Raw genomic sequence first — 20,011 nt, forward strand, 5'->3', positions numbered from 1 at the left:
CCGGCATGGGTGTCACTACATTCCCCAGCCCCAAAGCAGGAGGGGGCTGCGGGGTGTCCTAGGATCCCCCGAGACCCCTCCCAGGAATTCTCTGGAAGAGAGGCATGGCCAGAGGCTCACACACCGGGGAGGTGTATAAAAGCCGGACCTCTGAACGGGTCCGGAGCCAATCCAAGACAGAAGCCAGAAGACCAGCTAGCCTAGGACCCTGGGACCCCTAGCTCCGCTGCCCTTGTAAGGGCCGGGACTCTGTGGGCCAGTGGTGAGACCCTGGGAACCCCCGGGCCGACGTCCTTGTAAGGGCCGGGTCCGAGTGAGCCAGTGGTCGGGACCCTACCTTGGCTGGGTCGGGTCAGTGTAGCCTCTCCTAGGTCACTCGTAGCCGGAGGACTTAGAGCCCGTAGCCCAGTGATAGGGTACGCTAGTTCAGAGGCCGTACCTCCCCAGGAAATAAGTGAAAAGGGTCGTTGCCCAGGTGAAGGCTGTGACTTTTGCTGTGAGCGTTTATTGGAATTAACGCGTTGTCTCTACGAGTCATCTCAGCTCTCTGTGAACCCACAACACTTGCACAAAACTACGTCATAAAACACCTCACTTCATGTCACTGTAGCACTGTATATAACTGACCCTCAATTTGTTCAAATTCACTGCTCTCATACTTTATTCTCTTCTGCTTTCGGTCGATACAAAATCTGGAAATTCACTGAGAAATGTCTATTTTACCAAAAGAAGTATATATATTAGACTTACCTTTTGCCTCAAGTGCTGAAGAAATAAATAAAGACACCAAATACACTTTGTTGCTGCGTAGAATTATTTATTAGATTCACTTTCAAGAAAGAAACGTCAAACTTAAAGCGAATTTGCGAAAAAAATTATTTCCGCTCGACCTTCTGCGTGAGTGTAAAAATCCACCCGCTCATGAATATTAATGACGGGGGGTGGGTGCGGCATGTGGAGTGACGTCACGCGCTCATGAATATTAATGACGGGGGTGCGGCATGTGGAGTGACGTCACGGGCGTTACACACAAAGAGACATTCTTGGCTCATTATAGTCGTAATTTTTACCGGGTTCACTATTCCACGCCCCTCACAACATTAAAGAACTAACAGTGGACCCACCTAATTGACTGTTTTAATCAACGATGCCAAGGTGATGACGAAACGAAATCCAGCGAGTTTAATTAACGCGTAGGAGGCTTTCGCGACCAATATCATCCATAATAGAGGTTTTTTGGGTGACATCGCGTAAATATCCCCACCCCCACACACATTGTGCAAGAGCGCAGCTGCGTGGTCAACACAGCAACGCCTCTATATAAGGAACGATACAGTAAGACTACACAAATCTGGCTGTCGCCTGATGAAGCTAGTTGTAATTACTGGCGAAACGTCGTACTCAGATTGTAAATGTTGTGCCTTGTCTCTCCAACACACAACCGGTGTGCTGTACTAGTGACGAATTGGTACGTTATGTTTATGTGACAGCCCTTACTAGTTGGCTGTGTCGGGTGGTGGCGGGTTTTAACGACACATTTATATATTTACGCGATCTAACCCAAAAAAAAGCTATTTTGGAAACGCAGCGACTAAAAGCTCAACTAAAATCCCACGTCAGGTTGTCGTGACTAGAATTTAAAAAAACAACAACACGGTCTGTCTAAATTATCACCGCCGCTGACTCACGACCGTGCATAACGCAAATGTAGAAATCACACTTCGAGCGTATGACCGTATTCTCCTGATTATAAGACGTTCCACAAAGTCAGACGCACTCCAAATATGTGCTCGGTCAGACAAAGACTGCCCGTATAGCCTTTGGCAGACTGTTGGGGCAAGTGCTGTTTGCGAGCACCTCTGAAGGTCGTGCGGCACGGCACACGATGGGGTTGAGCGTCAAGCGCCATGCCCGGCCGCCTTTGTCTCCTTGGTGGCAATGTTTTTTAAAGTTTTTTTGCACATCGTACCGGGTACTCATTTGAGGCTGAGTCGACCTAGAGGAGGCCCAGGACCGGTTCACTGGTGTTGACCGTGAGCGGGAATCGAACTCGGGCTCGCCGGGTTCGTAGCGCAGCGCGCTAGCCGCTATTCTGTCGCTAGATGTTTGCTCTGAAGTGCGGGTGTACTCAGTGCGCAAATAATCGAGAGAATGCGGTATTGCTGCGTGATATATCGCGCAGCGGTGGCTATAGTGTTAGAGCGATCTGGGGAAAGGGTATCTGAGAACAAAATGAACATTAAATGCAACTCCTGACCTAAATAAAGCCCATCTGAAATGCATGAATATTCACTTAACATTATAATAGATTTGTACGGTGCTCGAATCGTCTGGGGAAACGCAGCAAATTGAAAAAACTGACCATTGATGAGTCGGCCAGGACTGCAGTTGTACTTAGCTGGGCGAGCAGAAATGTTGGCTTTGGGTCCGACAACCTTGGTGCTCGATGTGAGTCTCGTAAACTGGACAACTCCCACTGCGGGAGCCACCGACAGCGTCTTTGTCTGTGCTGTAGATGATTATCAAAGCGGCCACGAAACTCGATTCACATCTCGGCGGCGCAGTTCATTTCCCGTTACCCTGTTGGATTTCGGCCAGGTGAGCCAAACTCAATTTTCGTGGCTAAAATTGGGTTTCGTGGCAAAATTGGGTTTCGGGATTTTAGGAGGCGTTTTTTGTGGTCGTCTTCTCTTTCTTGTGACTGAAATGGGCCTTGTAAAGATTAATGGTGCCGCCCTGAAATGCCACGCTCACCCTCACTGCTAGCGGGAAGGGTCTCTCCACTAGAGGGGCCCCGAGTAAAAAGCCTTCGGGTGTATTTGGCCTACTCTTGCACGCCGGCCAGACGCCTTTCAGAGCAAAAACAATGGGGTTTTTTTGGGTGGAGATTGTACGTAGAACTTCTTTCACACCGTACCTAGCCAACCGTATTAAATCCGAGAACAGCAGATAAGGTTGATGCTACTGGGTCTCGTCGAGTAGCATAAAGCATCACGTGAACTCCGGTCATCCTCACAACAGCGGCTTTTGGCTAGCCACCGAACAAAGACGGTGGTCACTTGCATCGCGCGCTTTCCGATGCGGTTCTGCGGCCGTCTGAAACGCTCTTCCTTCCGATATTAAGAAGCCACTTGGAGCTGTGCACTTTTAAATCATCTCGATGGAATAATCATTTCCTTCGAACTGATTTTCGTGTCCACTTCGTTTTCCTTCCCCCCGCATCCTCCGATTGGCACGGTCGGCTACGTGCGGTGTGAAGGAAGTTCAGCGCGCGTCACGCGCGTAACGATGCAACAAAAAGCGGAGCGGAAGACATCGCCGACGGAGCTGAGACGACAGAGAGCTGTTTACGAAATGAAAGCCGTTTGGCAGCTTGCCCAAGGAGGCAACCTGGCTCTAGGAACCCCGCGATTCCTTGCGAGCCTCGTAGGCCTCGTCCACGTAGCCTACGAACGCGAATTTGTCCCAAAGAGGCACGTCTCAGTGCGGGTCAACCAGGGTCGTCCGCGATATGGCGATTCTACGACGTGTCCGTACGATGCAAAGTCCGCGGAAATCGTGCCGTCCGTTTTAAGGGATATTGTTGGTGAAAATCGTGATTATCGTGAAATATTTTTTGGATTAAACGTTTGATTTATTTTGCGGAAGTATCTCTGAACCGTCGAAGTAGTTCATGTTGTGAATTAATATTCAGCTATTAATTTGGTGCTTTGCTAAAAAAATGTTTTATCCACGACCCTTTAACGGAATGGCAATTACATGACGTCATAACCGCCGTCGTCAATTGAACGATCGATCAACGTAGCGACCGAACGAAAAGAACATTATGCGTCCGTTATAAGCGTCACAGATAGCGAAGTGACACCGAGCACCAGAAGCCCCACTGATTATATCGCGATGATCATTGCGTCGTCAACATTGATTAGGGCATCGTCACAGGCGCAGCGTTGCCAGTTGCTCGCCAGCAGAAGCGCCTCCACTCGAGGCAACTCTAGACCCCTTCCTTCGCCAGAGTGGTATTTGGCCTACTCTTCCACGACAACGAGGACGGCCCTTGGAACGAGTGTCGTACATCATGGCATTATTTTTTTTTTCTTTTGCATCTACACATATCGCGGCAACCCTAGCACGCGCCCGCAAAAAATGCGACGATGACGGCGGGCGAACGTCAGGCGAACGTCACGTTGTACGTGACCATGTTGTAGTTGTCCCAGGCGTAGAGGCGGCGCTCACTCGGGTTGTACGCCAGCATGGCCAGGTACTGGTAGCGGTTGGTGAACGGCACGGCGATGGAGGCAAGCGACCCCGTGCGGGTGTCGAACACGCGGTTGAGCGCCGCGCGCCGCTGCGCGTAGCTGCTCAGCGTGTAGAGGCGGCCGCACGCCACGAACGCGTTGGCCACGGAGCTCTTGCGAACGCCGCGCACCTCGAAGCGCCTCGTCACCTTCAGCGACTGCGGGTCGAGGCTCGCCAGCACGATCTCGCCGCGGTCCGCCGCCGTGCTGTAGACGGCCCAGAGGCCCTCCTCGTCCACGGCCAGGTCGATGTCCGTGTAGCCGCCCCACGAGTAGGGGTAGTGGCCGTGGTAGCCGGCGCCTTCCAGGTCGCGTTCGGCCAGCACCGCCTCCGCGGTCATGTCGTAGCGCAGCAGGCGGCGCGAGTTCCTCCGCTGGTAGTAGAGGCAGTTGGACAGCACCACGGCGCCCGTGCTCGCTACGGCGTAAGGCAGAGCGTACACCTTGCGCGGGTAACCTGTACGGGAGGTGGGTGGGTGAGTGGGAGGAGAATGCGAGATGTTAACTCCCTCGCCTGGTATGCAGGAGGTCGTTGGTTCGACCCCGACCGTGACGCCTGCTGTATTTTAGAGTTTACGTGTCTTCCCGTGGTCGCATGGATTTCTCCTCTGGGTTTTCCCTCCATATTTAGAAATATGCGCTTAGAGTATTTGGCTGCTATACATTTCCACATGATAGGCCACTTCTTTGAGCTATCATCTGTGGCCAGGTCGCTACTGAAAAAGTGCTGTATAGGTCAGTGGGCATTACCTGGTACAACTTTTTTTTAAAGTTCAGCTTTAGTTTAGTCTTCTGGGACAAGCTCAAATTGGTTTTGTTTAACGAGGTTGGGAACCCAAGTGACCGGGGGATATACAGAAACCTCATTTGTAATAGTTACTGCACTGGGTCACCAAAGTGACGAAAGCGACGTGAATGCTATGACGTTTCAGCAATGCAGTAAAGAGAAAGCGGAGGCAAAAATAACCGCGTGAATGGCACGTGGGACATTTTCAAATATTGAAATTCAAAATATCACTCACTACACTGATTTCTTCAAAAAAACAAAACAGTTTGTTTTCTTATATTTAGCTTACTGTGTGTAGGTCATCGTCATTCAAAAGACAAAAAAAACACAATTCCGTACTACCGCCCTCTCTCGGCTGTTACTTCAACATGGAACAAAGGGCCTACAGAAGATGAGGGCCCTAAGGCCTTATGAGCCTGCGGGTTAAACGGGCTCTGGGTAAGCCGGGTGAAAATGTTTCTGTTCAATGGTCAAAGACGCGACCCAGACACAACTGGGCAGAAAGTAAACACCCGGTTAGCGCATTACTTAAATGACAACTCTGTCGTCTCGTCCACACGGCGTTTAACCACCACACTGCAGGTCACACCAACTCACTCACTCACCACACTGCACGTCACACTAACTGACTAACTCAGCACACTGCAGGTCACACCAACTCACTAACTCACCACACTGCAGGTCACACCAACTCACTCACTCACCACACTGCAGGTCACACCAACTCACTCACTCACCACACTGCACGTCACACCAACTCACTAACTCACCACACTGCACGTCACACCAACTCACTCACCACACTGCACGTCACACCAACTCACTAACTCACCACACTGCACGTCACACCAACTCACTCACTCACTCACCACACTGCACGTCACACCAACTCACTCACTCACCACACTGCACGTCACACCAACTCACTCACCACACTGCACGTCACACCAACTCACTAACTAACCACACTGCACGTCACACCAACTCACTCACTCACTCACCACACTGCACGTCACACCAACTCACTCACTCACCACACTGCACGTCACACCAACTCACTCACTCACTCACCACACTGCACGTCACACCAACTCACTCACTCACCACACTGCACGTCACACCAACTCACTCACTCACCACACTGCACGTCACACCAACTCACTCACTCACCACACTGCACGTCACACCAACTCTTCTTTGCTGCTTCTGCCCTCGCATTGCTTCATTTTGGAATTCCTTCCCAGCGTCTACGTCTTCCCAAGCTCTTACAGCAACCACAACAACAACCACCTCTTTCATTCCAAGAGCTGTATCCGCTCGTCTCTTACACCCTCAATAGTGCTGCTCGTTGCTGGCCGCTTGGCGTTTTTACGCCTTTGGACACAGTCGTACTCAGCAACCATGACTTTAAAAAATGAAATGCCCAGCAACAACAACAACAGATGTGGCCAAATTCAGTCCGGGTTAACACAATTGTTTACCGGCCACGTTAAGTTAAGTTAGCCGGCAATTAGCCACATAAGGCGTGGTGAAACAAAGGCGGCCGTGGCCACCCAGTAAGCTTTATTTTACCGGCTACCATTGGCAACCTGTGCATGCGTACAGCTGGCGACCGTTGTAAACGCGCTCGTCAATCACCCTGTCACGAGAGAGTTAAACACGTGCGCTCATCCTCGACACCGGGCAGCGGTGGTGTAGCGTCTGGCGCACCGCACTACCGACCCGGCCACCCGCTCGCGACCAACAATGGCAACAACAGCGGCGAACATTTGAAGAACGATCCAGGGCCTCCCCTAGGTCGACACGGACTGAAATGAGTGCTGAGTGCGGTGTGTAAACATCAGCACTGGGGAGACAAAGGCGGTCGTGCGTGCCTTTACGGCCTCCATCCTTCTCTCCCTGCTGCTGCTCATCTAGAGCTGCGTCCTCTATGTCCATCTTGGGGACTCCCATCCCGGCATCCTTTCAGAAGGAGGTTCACTTTCACTTTCATTTGTTTGTCTCCGGGCATTACCAGTAGTAAGTAGATCCTTGACTCTATTCCGCTTCCCGTGGTGCGCAACAGGTTGTTGTTTTTTAAAGCCTTTCGAGTGTTACAATTCACACATCGGCGAATGCGGTGAAAACGCATGCGACGTAAAATTCACAATGCCACCCACGCGCCTGATGGTGTGGTTCAGCGGTAGAGGGAGCGGCTCCTCACTCGGAATGTTGCGAGTTCAAATCGCGTTGTGTGCGTGTGGGGGGGGGGGGGGGGGGGACTCAGCCCATCATCCCTCCAGGGTCGATACAATAGGTACCACTTTGTCGCGGAAGTCAACGGTGGTTGCCCTATGGAGAGATTGACCCCCCCCCAACGAAGCAATGTGGAATGTCCACGACGCTTCCCACAATGTGTTTATCACCCCACCGGTTCCGAGAAATCACTCACTTCGACCTCCCCCTTGTTTGACCCCTGCCGGGGGACTCACCTTTGCGGAAGCCCTCGTCGTCCTCGTACTCGAACAGCTGACGCACGTTGGAGCCCACCGTGAAGAGGGCCCACACGAGCCCCGGCTTGAACGGCTCCACGGGCCTCGGGTCGCGCATCCACGCGCCGTACTTCCCGTCGAGGCTCTCCGCAGTGCGCCGCGTCTCCGGCTCGCTCACTCCGACCACCACGCCGCACCCTGCCGCTCAGCGTGGGGCATCGGCAGACAGCCAAGGTCAGTCAATCCACTGCTTCGTGAAGGACCCCGCTGCCCACGGGTTTGAGGCCGTCCATCACGGTGGCTAGGAGATGTTAACTACCTCGCCAGGTATGCAGAGGGCCGTGGGTTTGACCCCGACCCTGACGCCTGCTGTATATTTGGAGTTTGCGTGTCTCTCTCTCATCATCATCACGGTGGCTAGGAGATGGTAACTACATCGCCAGGTATGCAGGAGGCCTTGGGTTTGTTCCCGACCCTGACGCCTGCTGTATATTGAGTCTGCGTGTCTCTCTATCATCATCATCACGGTGGCTAGGAGATGTTAACTACCTCGCCAGGTATGCAGTAGGCCGTGGGTTTGACCCCGACCCTGACGCTTGCTGTATATTTGGAGTTTGCGTGTCTCTCTCTCATCATCATCACGGTGGCTAGGAGATGTTAACTACATCGCCAGGTATGCAGGAGACCGTGGGATTGATTCCGACCCTGACGCCTGTTGTATATTTGGAGTTTGCGTGTCTCTCTCTCCCAGTGGTCGTGTAGATTTTTATCCGGGCCCCCCGGTTTTTCTCTGCACGTTTAGAATCAACATGAGGCTAGGGTATTTGGCTGCAATAAGTTGCCACGTGATAAGCCACTTCGTTGAGCTAGCATTTGTGGCCAGGTCGCTTCTAAAAAAAAGCTACATAACTCAGTGGGCCCTACCTGGTAAGATACATAGTTTAGTTTAATTTTCATTTTCACGGTCCCGCGATGCGAACTTCCGCTCAGCACCTACGCACGAACTGGCCTCAAGGCTCCACCTCCGAAGCTGCGAGCGGCTCTTTAAGGACTGCTGCTTCACGACGTTATTCATTTCGGAACAACTGTCTCGTATTCACTTGCGTTGCGGCTCTTGAACATGTTAGTAATTGTTTTTCAGAATTCGAAAGAAATGGCTCCGATCATTAATGTGGTTGGCGACCCCTGACCTCTACGCGGTTGTCGTCTCTCTCGGCCCCCTGCGTTGCCCTCCCCCTTGGCTGCCACTCAAGGGGTTATCCTCACCCGCCGACCGTCATCGCTTCGAGCGACCCCTAATTCATAACCAAAAGTGCGCGGACGTGCGCGTGTTTTCCAGGGCACGCGTTCATCTTTCGATTCCTTCACCGTGATCCCAAGCATGCCTTTTCTCACGCTTCTTGTTATTTTGGTTGCCAAGCCAAAATAACAAGAAGCGAAAGACAATTTTTCGAAATCGTAAAAAAAAAACCTCAAAGTTCAATATTTCAAGAGCCCCAGTGCAACTGCGGTGAATAACATCACGAAGCAGTCCTTAAAGTGCCGCATGCGACTCCAGAGTTGCAGGTTGATGACCCCCTGACCTCGGCTGACTTGGGCATTAGATCGGGGTATGGTGCTACAGTCGAGAAGGTGGCAGCCCTGCTTGGAGCTAATGCTTGGAGCAGTCATCATCGGGCGCGTGCAGCGCGTAACGACTCAATTTGGAGTATGCAATGTTGAACGGAGGTATAGTCTTTGGGTCTTTCGGTAAAGTCGCGTAGATAGAAGAAGAAAAAATAATAATAACAATAAAATAATACAAATAAAGTGAATGAAAAATTTGAAAAATACCACGACGTTTCGATCGCAACACAAGCAATCGTATTTTTTCTCCTGATCACGATTAGCTTGTATTGCGATCGAAACGTCGTGATATTTGTATAATTTTTTTTATTTGCTTTATTTTCCATTTTTATTAGTTTATTGTTATTTTTTTCCTATCTACGTGACTTTACCGAAAGACCCAAAGAATATGAATTCCTTGCAGTCACGAAAGCTTTAAGTCAAGATTTGAACGGAGGTAGGTCATGATTTGGTGGTGGGTCACGGGGAATGAAGGTTGGGGAAAAAAAACCGCGTTGCACTCTGGGTGCAATCATTATTATTGACTGCTGCTCGCCTTATAATTCGAGCTGCAATTCTTCAGAAAATCAACCCAATTAGTCGACTCGTACTGCGATCGAGTACACTCGCTCTGTCCGTCCATTGTACTCCGACCGCGTGTAATATCACACTCAAAAATAATTGTGCAGCTGCTTGAAATTAGACATTGCCAGAAGGGCTTTTGTGGCTGAAGGGATGTGTGAAGACTACGCTTTTTTATGCGGATGGACAAGAGATATGCAAAAGAGGAGTTTTGTCCGCTTCTTTATTTTGGCCCCTTTAAAATATTGGAGTCGCCCCAACGCTCTGCCTTCCGAAGGCGGGAAACCCCCTAAAAGCCACGCCCGATTATGCCTATGACGTCACTAAGCCTCACCCATAACCTCCCGCCCAGTCGCACACGTGGTAACAGAGGTGAGGTTTTTCAACCATTCTCGCGTTATCCGAATGATCGATAATATGTTACTTAAATACATATTTAGTAGTCGTGCAATTAGTTTTTAAAAAACGCGTTTTTACCCAGGAAGAGGTTCGCAACAGGAGTGATTGATACAATATGGGCTTAGGTTGATTTAATTTCATAACTTTATGTTTTTTGAGCCAGCCGGCCAGGAATTGGGCAACATTTAGCCCACTTATCACCCAGACGACTGGAGAGCACACACACTCAGTGTTACTACCTGCAACATCACCGAACGCCGCGAGGAACGTTTTTTTGACAAATGTAAACGAGCGTCGCTACCCAAGTTCTCCATCTGGCCGCTCTGCCGGTCCTGGGCGCCCTGCTGAATGAAAGCGGTCACCGCCGTGGGCTCCGCAGCCCAGACCCAGGACTCGCTGGCTCCAGTGGCATGGGCTCCAAACGGCTGCACCTTCAAGTGGCCCGCGCGCACCTCATCGTAACTCATCCTCTGCAGCACTGCACGGGTGGGCGGGGATGGGATGATCGGGGTGTTAGGATTGTTCAGCCTCCGAGCGATTCAATAGCGAATCCGGGCGATCGCCATGGGCCCCGCGCTTTTGGGGAGGGGGAGGCGGGATGTCACGTGTCGGAGGTAATACTGCCGCTTTAGTTTGAAGGCGTCGGCAGGCCCACACAGTGGGATTTGCCCCGGGGACCCGCTCCTCCATTTGGCGGCCCTGACTCCATCATCAATATTACCTCGCTTGTTTACCCAAGAAAGCCTCACTCAGTCTCCTCATTCTTTTTTTTTTTCCAGAAGGATCCTGCCAAGTGTTTTTTGCAGCAGCAGCAGCAGCATCAGCAGCAGTAAAAGTAGCAGTATCATCGTCATCAACAGCAGCAGAGGCAGCGGAATCAATCTGAGCAGCGACAGTAGCAGTTGCAGTGGTGTTGGCATCATCAGCATCATCAACATCATTGACATCATCAGCAGCCTCAAGGACAGCGGCGACAGACGCATAAACCACGGCGTCATGTTCATCACCACCATCATCATCAATAGCATCATCATCATCATCCCTGGCGGTTAGTAGCAATGGTATCAGCAGAAGTAGCAGTTTTTCCCATCAGCAGAATCAACAGCAGCAGAATCATCATCTTTAGCAGCAGCAGTAAAGCACACACGTGTAATGAGAATAAACTAATACATTAATTAAATTAAATAACACAATAAAATTCTCACGACGTTTCGGCCACAACACAAGTGGCCTTCTTCAGGTGAAAGGAACAGACCTGTCGGGACGACAGAGCTTCAATGAACGTTGTTAAGATTCGTAGCGTCTTTTAAGCTGGTTTAGAGAAGTGAGGCACTTTGACAAAGGGGTTTACATATCAAACAGGAGAATTTCGCATTGAAATAGCTGAGTGATTAGCTTGTGACAGGTCGTAGAAATAGCTATGTTAAAGTCAAAGCTTACACATCCACAGAGGCACCTAGTACAAATCAAACAGGAGAATTTAGCATTGAAATAACTGAGTGATTAGCTTGTGACTGGTCATAGAAATAGCTATGTTAAAGTCAAAGCCTACACATCCACAGAGGCACCTAGTACAAATCAAACAGGAGAATTTAGCATTGCAATAACTGAGGGATTAGCTTGTGACTGGTCATAGAAATAGCTATGTTAAAGTCAAAGCCTACATATCCACAGAGGCACCTAGTACATGGACGCCAAAGGGGCTGCAACAACTCGACTATCATATAGTAAACCGATGTGAAAAAACCTAAGTCTAAATTACATCAATATAATAAATGTACTCAATATATTCTTCAATAAGCTGAGCTATTAACAGTAACTGGGTATACACTACACTATATAATGAATACCATATAGTAAACCAATAAAAAACAAAAATATAAACTACCTCAATGTTCTCAATAGACTATATATTCTCCAATCAGCTAAGCTACCAACAATAAGTCGTTATATATCACAATGCTATTTGGCGAACAAAAACGGGTGGATTCACACACGTGTGTCGTATAATTGTTTTTTTATTATAATTTTTTTCATCATTATTATTTCCGAGGCATAAGAGGACGCGTGGCCAAAAGCTGCACAAAGTTGATGATGACGCGGGCAGCCGAAGTAAATTAGATTAAAATTTAACTAAAAACTAAACTGGTTTTTTTTTTACCAGGTAAGCCCCACTGAGCTGTATAGTTGTTTTTCAGAAGCGACCTGGCCACAAATGAAAACTCAACGAAGTGGCTTATCACGTGGACATTTATGGCAAACAAAAAATACTGTAAACGCGTGACGTTTATTCGAAATGTGGAGGGAAAACCCGGAGGACCCGGGCAAAAATCCACGCGACCGCGGGGCTGAGAGACACGCAAACTCCAAATATACAGCAGGTGTCGGGGTCAGGATCGAGGCCACGATCTCCTGCAGACCAGGCGATGTAGTTAACGTTTCATAGCCACCGTGGCGCGCCAAATTACCGTGACTCTCCGACTCACCGTACGTACGGAGAGACGTCACAATGGACCAGTTGTGACGTCTGTTGACCAGGTGAGAATGCGTTGAGACTTGGAGTCTCTTTTTTCACGAGAAGTTTAAAGTATATATTACTAATATAATGAGCCAAGAATGTGTGTGTGTCCCGCGCGTGACGTCACTCCACGTTGAGCAGCCCCCCTCATTAATAATCATGAGCGGGTGACGTCACTCCACATGGGGGGGGGGGGGCGAGGCGCCTCCTCCCCCCTCCTCAGCGTCAACTGACAACCCTCACTACAAAGGCAGAACCCTCACGTCACGCGATCTCCGTAACGCTATTGAGACATAAAAGTAATAACGACGTCATGATGAACAAGGGATTATATAACCTTAAATTGAAACAGGTCTGTGTCACCGCGGCCTTACAAATTGCACACGAATGGATGCAATGAATATCACGTCACGATCTGCTTTTCGCTTGCAAGTTTCAGATTTACTGCAGTACACCCGTCCTTGGACGGGCTATAGGCAAGTAGAAAATAATCATCAGCCATCGGTGACAACATTTGTTCGATTGTTTACATTGCTCTCCAGCGCATCGGTGGTGCTGAGGCAGGACGGTGACACATTGGCAACGTTCGTTCACCATGTGACAACTTTATGAACTGTCTGTGCCGGGTGGAGGAGGGGGGTTGTACGAGGCAACGTTTGATTCACACGGCGATCCGACCCAAAACTCGCTCATGAATCGTAATGTTTGGTCGCGAAAGTCTCCGTGTGTCAATCACGCGTTTGGATGATTTGGCTGCTATACACTCCCACGTGATCAATTATCCACGTCATACTCTTTGGGTTCTTTCGGTAAAGTCACGTAGTTAGGAATCAAATAAAACATCATCACGACGTTTCGATCGCAGCACAAGCTATTTGTTTTATTGAATTGGAAGTCTAACTCCGGGACTTTACTTGGTGCAGCGATTTTGCTGTGACTGGTCCCACCTGAAGACGGAAGCTTGCGTTGCCTCCGAAACGTCGTGTTTTAATTGTTTCTTTAATTTTATTTTAATTTATTTTCATTTGTTTTACCTACGTGACTTTACCGAATAAAACCAAAGAGTATGGATTCCTGCAGTCACGAAAGCTTCAAATCAAGAATGATCCACGTCGGTTAGCTATTATTTATGACCACGTCGCTTCTGGAAAATAACTAATAGGTCGGTGAGCTTTACCTGGCAATATATAAAAAAAAATTGTTACATTTTGGTTTATTTATTTTTAGCGATTGACTTACATTTCCGATACTTTGCACTCCTATCGGGGTTTTTTTGGCATTGTTTGTTGCTGTAACTTTCTGACTTTGGCTGCAATTCCACAATCGATCTCGTCCACCTGCCATCATCACGTCGAAAGATGTTCTCTATCCCAAGTCAATTTGCCCTTTTTTATTTTTTAGAGTGAGTCGCGTATTATCCATAATGACTTTCTTTTTTCTTGGGTTACATCGCCTAAATATGAATGTGTCATTAAACCCGCCACCACCCGACGCTAATTCCTTTGTCAAGGCACCTTGTTTCCTCGCACACAGCTTAAAGGTCGCGGTCTGAGCGTGGCTGTGTTCCACTCCAGCGCTGTCCTCGAGACAGCCTGATCCCTTCACCTGATGAAGGCCGCTTGTGTTGTGGCCGAAACGTCGTGATTTTTGTTGTTTTATTTTTTACCTACGTGACTTTACCGAATGGAACCAAAGAGTATAGTAAGGGTTGTTACGTAAACAAAACGTGTCATTTCGTTACTTGTACAGCACACCGGTGTGTTGGAGAGTAAAGCCCACAACATTTACAATTCGAGTACATTATACTCGCGCTGCAAATTCAAATAAAGTTCTAGAAGGGCTATAAAGTTCTGTACTTGTACATTATAATAATGCTTTAGAAGGGCCAAGTGATCTGACATTTGGCACAAATATCGTCGATGGCATCCTCTTTAAAACATAACAATCCAAAAACATTAACGAGGCCTCGGAGGTTGATTTGTGGCTCAGCGTCATCCCGAGATCGAGGTCTACAAGTCTAATGCAGAACACTCACACACAAAAGGCAAAGACAAAGATTCCCCGTATAGCCTTAACAGACTGTAGGGGCAAGTGCTGTTAGCGAGCACCTATGAAGGCCGGAACGGTACACGAGGAGGTGGGTGGCCAGCACCACGCCAGACCGCCGTTATCTCCCCAGTGGCGATGTTTACACACCGCACCAGGTACTAATTTCAGGCTGACTTAACCTAGGGGATGCCCAGGACCGGTTCAGATAATCGTCACTGGTGTTGGCCGTGAGCGGGAATCGAACCCGGGTCGCCAGGTTCATAGCGCAGCGCGCGAACCGCTACACTACCGCTCCCCACACACACACACGGACACACACGGACACACAGACACACACACACAGACACACACACGTACAGTGACCGTCATTGGTGAACCGAGGAGTTCGCCTCTCCTGGAGCCCGACGCTACGGCTAATAAAAAGCGTAATAAGCCCGCTGCAGTCTACTCGCGACACGTGCGCGTGTTAGGTACGCGGTAATGTAAAGCTCGGATCAGCACGGTTGGATGCGTACGGTGCGAAAGAAGTTCAACGTACTCTTTGGTTCTTTCGGTAAAGTCACGCAGGTTCGAAAAACAATATATCAACTGCTGAAGCAGTTTTCCTGCTGTGGTTATCTCACCTGATGACGATTGCTTGCGTGGCGATCGAAACGTCGTGATCTATTAATTTCTCGACCTGCGTGACCTTACCGAAAGAACCAAAGAGTGTGGATTCAAATCAAGTTCAACGTGCGCAGAATGCGACGAACCCCGGATGGGTGGCGCGGTGAAGTGGTGAGAGGACCCGGAGCCACGGGGGGGGTGAAAGCGACGTGGGAGCGTGGAGCCCATCACCTGGAGTCACGTGGGGGTGGAGCCGCGAGGGAGCGTGGGGCTCCTCACCTGGAGTCACGTGGGTGTCAGGGCCGTGTCTGATATCGGACTTGGCTCTCAGCAGCGCCGCTTCTGCAGTCAGCACCACCACCCTCTTCTCCAGCTCGGCGTTCTCCCTCGCCAGCTGCAGCTTGTCCGCATGCAGCCGGTCCCTGTCCTTCTGCAAGCTCTCCTTGTCCCTCTGCATTCGCTCCATCTGGTTCTGCATCACGTCCCTGTCCCTCTGCATCCTGTCCCTGTCGTTCTGCAAACTTTCCCTCTGGAACTCTCGCCGCTCTCCCCTGGCGTCCCTCTCGCTGTCCCTCTCCCTGTCCCTGTCCCTGTCCCTGTCCCTCTCCCTGTCCCTGTCCCTCTCCCTGTCCCTCTCCCTGTCCCTCTCCCCGTGGCTCCCGTCGTCGTCGGGACGGACTCGGCCGATCACCGCCGCCTCCAGGCGTGAGAGGCGCCTCAGGATGCCCGCGAGCTCCGCCGAGTCGGGAGTCGCGGCGCAGCGCACGTCTGGCGCGCTGGCCACCGCGAACGAGTAGACGCAGCGTGCCGCGTCGGGCGCGTTCGCGGACGGCGTGGCGGAGGTGGCGGCGGCTAGGCCCTCTGTTTGGCAGCAGCAAGGGACCGGCACAGTGGCGACGATCGTCATGATGAGAAACACCGCAAAGTGCAGCGGGTCGTGGTGGTGGCGGTGGTGGTGGTGGGGGACACCCATCACTGCTTGCTCGGGTCAAGCGTGGTTCCGGTCAAATGTCATTAACTTCAGTATGCAATGTGTGTGTGTGTACGTGCGTACGTGCGTCCACGTGGGCTATGTGTGTGTGTGTCTGTGTGAGTGCGTAACTTGAGCAGATGTGGTCTGTGCTCCTGCTGGTACGGATGAGGTTGATGTTCTGCAGCGCTTCTGAGAGTCCCCCCCCCACCCCCATCCCCCTCCCTCCCCCTCTCCATATTTAAAGAGCTCCTCTGGCGACGGACGACGAAGTTCACTTTTTATTTCGAATTCCCCCCCAGGCATTGGATAGCAATAAATAATGAAATAAATAATGAAACGGGTATTTAAATAAATAATGAAATGGAGACGAAGCCAAAGAAGAAGGCCTTGAATGTTTCAAATGTTGGCACAAAGTCTGGCAGCGGGTTTGCTTCACTTATTTATTTAATCGGGGTTTTTTTCTCTCTCTCTCTTCTACATATGCGGATCGTTGCCCTCCAGTGTATGAATGTGATGGGGACATCTCCCCTGCTGATGGGGGCATCACGAAAGGTGGAGGGGGAGGTTTGCACCCCCCCCACCCCCAACCCAATATTACTTTACAGATAACATTACTTTAACTCATATGCTTTGGTTCTTTCGGTAAAGTCACGTAGATAGAAGAAAAAAATAACTAAGTGAATAAAAAAAATATATAATAATAAAATAAAAACAGTAAAAACAGACGACCGCTTGTGTTGCGATCGAAACGTCGTGTTTTTGTAATTTTTTTAAATTATTTTTTTTGTATTCACTTTATTATTATTTTTATTTAAAGCTTTCGTGACTGCAGGGATTCGACGACCACAGCAAGAAAATGTTCTTGCTGTGGTTTTCACACCTGATGATGATTGCTTGTGTTGCAGTCGAAACGTCGTGATAAATTGTATTGTTTTATATTTTTATTATTTTATTGTTTCCCTATTACGTGACTTTAATATTATTTTTCTATCTACGTGACTTTGCCGAAAGAACTAAAGAATATGCATTCCTGCAGTCACGAAAGTTTTAAGTCAAATTTACTTTGAACTCGTCTCAGCCTTCCACAGAGACCCCCCCCCCTCCCCCACCACTCCTATCAGAGGCGAGAAGCAAATTCCATCTCACCTCCGCACGAGTACAGACCCCCGCGAGACAACGTTCTCCGTTCACGCGTTAGCGCCGTCCGTCAGCCACTCCAGCCTCACGCTTATGTTGCTCTTTGGAGTTGATCCACTGTGAGAAAAAGGTGGTGGGGGGGGGGGGGTGGTGAAACCCCCGGCGACATGGAACAAAATGTGTTGAGCAAAATATTCAGGAGATCATCCAAAAAACCCGAGAGCGCGTAGGACGACTTGCGATCGTGCACACACATCTTGCCCCGACCGCCAACCTCGCGTTTAATACGTGAGGTTAGCGTGATTTTTCATCCACCCCCCCCCCCTTTATTTGTGCACGCGTGTAGCCCGTCTTTTCTGTTGCCATCGGGGGGGGGGGGGTCATGCGATTAGCAGGAATTTATTTGGAAATTTCACAGAGGAGCGCGTCTCGTGTTAGAGAACGGCCCGTGGAAGGTGATATGACTGAACCAATTCCGAGGTCTCTTAATCTTAAAATTCAAGCGATTTCTTAGCAACACCGTGTTTAGACATGTGTGGATAAGAGATCATTGCAGGTCACGTGGTCTGCTGCGAGAGGCATTATGCATATCCCGTTAAATTAATCCACTAATGGGTTACGCCCCCCCCACCCCGCACACTGTGTGCGGGTCATTGGGGTTATTTGACCATACTTTACCATACTTGGTTGGTGAAGACAGAGAGCATTGGACGTGGACGTGCAGTACATTACAACAATGGCATTTACCGAACGGCCCACTGATGTCCACAACGCAGCTCTGCAGTCTATAGCCTATAACACCTGGTATGCATGGTGGTCGCCCATCCAAGCAGAGCACAGTTCAATTCGAGATCTAAATCCGAGATCTCAATCCGAGTCCGAGATCTCAATCCGAGATCGGAGCACGTTTCAGGTCACTTGGTCACAGGCGAAGCGAGAGAGGAGGAGTTAAGGTCCAGAAATACACATGTCATGTTATTATATGGGTGGATTATTTTGTTAGCAGTATTTTTCAGTCATTGGTTATACCCGGGCTGAGACCATCAGCTAGCTTGCACGCCAGATCCCCGGTTCAATCGCGGGGTCTCCGTGTCTCACTCAAAAGTATGTTCCACACAAGCGTCGTTCCTTGCTTCGGGTGTTTGCCCATCTTATTTGGGGGCGGGGGGGGTTATTTATTTTTTCTTTAACTGTGAATGGAAACTTCAGGGTCCAGAGATTTTCCAAGCATTCATTTCCTTCTGAAACCTACAGAGACTAGAATAATATTTGCAATGAGCATTATTCACAGCCCTCTGTCAATCTATTGTTGAATGAAGGCCGGCCTCCCCACGCCGTGTCAATCATGGCGACGGGGGGGGAGTGGTTAACCATACTTCACCAAGGTGGTCAGAGCGCGTTGGTGAAAACCATGGATGGGGGACCATTATTTACCAGTCCCAGATGTCACTCAACAATGTATGCCAACAGGGGCCTGGAATCGAACTCTGGTGGGGTGAGTGTGAAGCGAAAACTTAGCATATACGGAATAGATAATACGCCAACGTGAAAACATGTACTGTGATGTTGTTGCCTGTGATCTGCCGAACTCAACAGGCATTGTTTCTGTGACTGATCCTCATCTCCCGTAATGTTCTATCGTCAACCTACAGCTTCGTGTTTTTTTGTAATGTTGAAATCCAAAGCATCCGAACCATAAACATTGTTTTCTTCCAATTCTACTAAACTATTTTTTTTTATTTTACCGGATAAGGTCCACTGAGCTGTATAGCTCTTTTTCAGAAGCGACCTGACCACAAATGATAACTCAACGAAGTGGCTTATCACGAGGAAATATATAGCAGCCAACTACTCTTAAACGCTTAATTTATAAATGTGGGTTGGGGGGGAACCTAGGGAACCGCAGAAAAATTCACGCGACCACGGGTAAAGAGACACCTCAAACTCCAAATATACAGCAGCAGGCGTCAGGGATCGACATCGAACCAACGACCTCCTGTATACCGGGTGAGGTAGTTAACATCTCGACACCGTGACGCCTATGACCAAATCACCCGAAATGCGCTCAACCTCGGCAGATCTCCAAAAACTAAGCCGGGATGAGCCTGGATAGTGCTTGAATTGGACACTGACCAAGCATTACGGGTCGCTAAAATAGGACGGTTATGGCATACGTGGTGGGCGTCAGAGAGCGGTGCGGCAAATTCCATGGCTTGTTAGGTACTTCTGCGACACACCCTCGTATATGCTCCCACGCCTTCACCAACTCATGCTGCCCAGCGTGGTGAAGTATGGTCCGATAGCCTCAACGACCAGCACGCCGTGCGGAGGTGCTCATCTGGCAATGGATTGAGATGTAACTACGGTAACGTCATTCCGTCCGAGAAATATGTCATGTTCATATTTTAAAGCGCCTTATTTGGTGATTTTGCGTTGGCAGTGATGCAAAGGCACAAGCGACGTTTCTAAAATTTAATTCTTAGCAGGCCCGATGGTGTAAAGTGCACGTCGTCCACTCCATCTCTCCGGCCTCCGTGTGTCTACTATGAAGGAGGGGCATCGCTCGAAACGTCGGTAATTAAAAACAAA

At 49.5% G+C, this 20,011-nt stretch overlaps 1 protein-coding gene across 4 annotated transcripts; it reads right to left on the minus strand.

The window, feature by feature from the left end:
• Window positions 1-535: 535 nt before the first annotated feature.
• Window positions 536-16,483, minus strand: LOC142923709 (myocilin-like). Of its 4 annotated transcripts, none has more exons than XM_076064680.1 (4): window positions 15,544-16,483; window positions 10,441-10,617; window positions 7,554-7,757; window positions 536-4,752 (listed from the first exon to the last, which is right to left on the minus strand). In XM_076064680.1, exons 1-4 carry the CDS (start codon window positions 16,283-16,285, stop codon window positions 4,169-4,171), a joined length of 1,707 nt encoding a protein of 568 aa, XP_075920795.1. In that variant the 5' UTR covers window positions 16,286-16,483; the 3' UTR covers window positions 536-4,168. The 4 variants fall into 4 exon arrangements, with proteins under 4 accessions (XP_075920795.1, XP_075920797.1, XP_075920796.1 ...); XM_076064682.1 differs by having other exon boundaries at window positions 537-4,752; window positions 15,592-16,483; XM_076064681.1 differs by having other exon boundaries at window positions 537-4,752; window positions 7,554-7,751.
• Window positions 16,484-20,011: the final 3,528 nt, after the last annotated feature.

This window comes from Petromyzon marinus, unplaced genomic scaffold (assembly GCF_048934315.1).
Source record: "Petromyzon marinus isolate PM22_M1 ecotype Great Lakes invasive population unplaced genomic scaffold, UKy_Petmar_22M1.pri1.0 PM_Scaffold_597, whole genome shotgun sequence".
Lineage (NCBI taxonomy): Eukaryota > Metazoa > Chordata > Hyperoartia > Petromyzontiformes > Petromyzontidae > Petromyzon > Petromyzon marinus.

What these genes read in the sequence shown, in the direction of transcription:
- LOC142923709 (XM_076064680.1), bottom strand. Translation starts at nt 16,285, where the DNA reads ATGGGTGTCCCCCACCACCACCACCGCCACCACCACGACCCGCTGCAC. An exon ending in CCACCCCCACGTGACTCCAG is followed by an intron (nt 10,618 to 15,543) that starts GTGATGGGCTCC and finishes CCACCCGTGCAG; the next exon opens with TGCTGCAGAGGATGAGTTAC. An exon ending in CGACGAGGGCTTCCGCAAAG is followed by an intron (nt 4,753 to 7,553) that starts GTGAGTCCCCCG and finishes CCTCCCGTACAG; the next exon opens with GTTACCCGCGCAAGGTGTAC.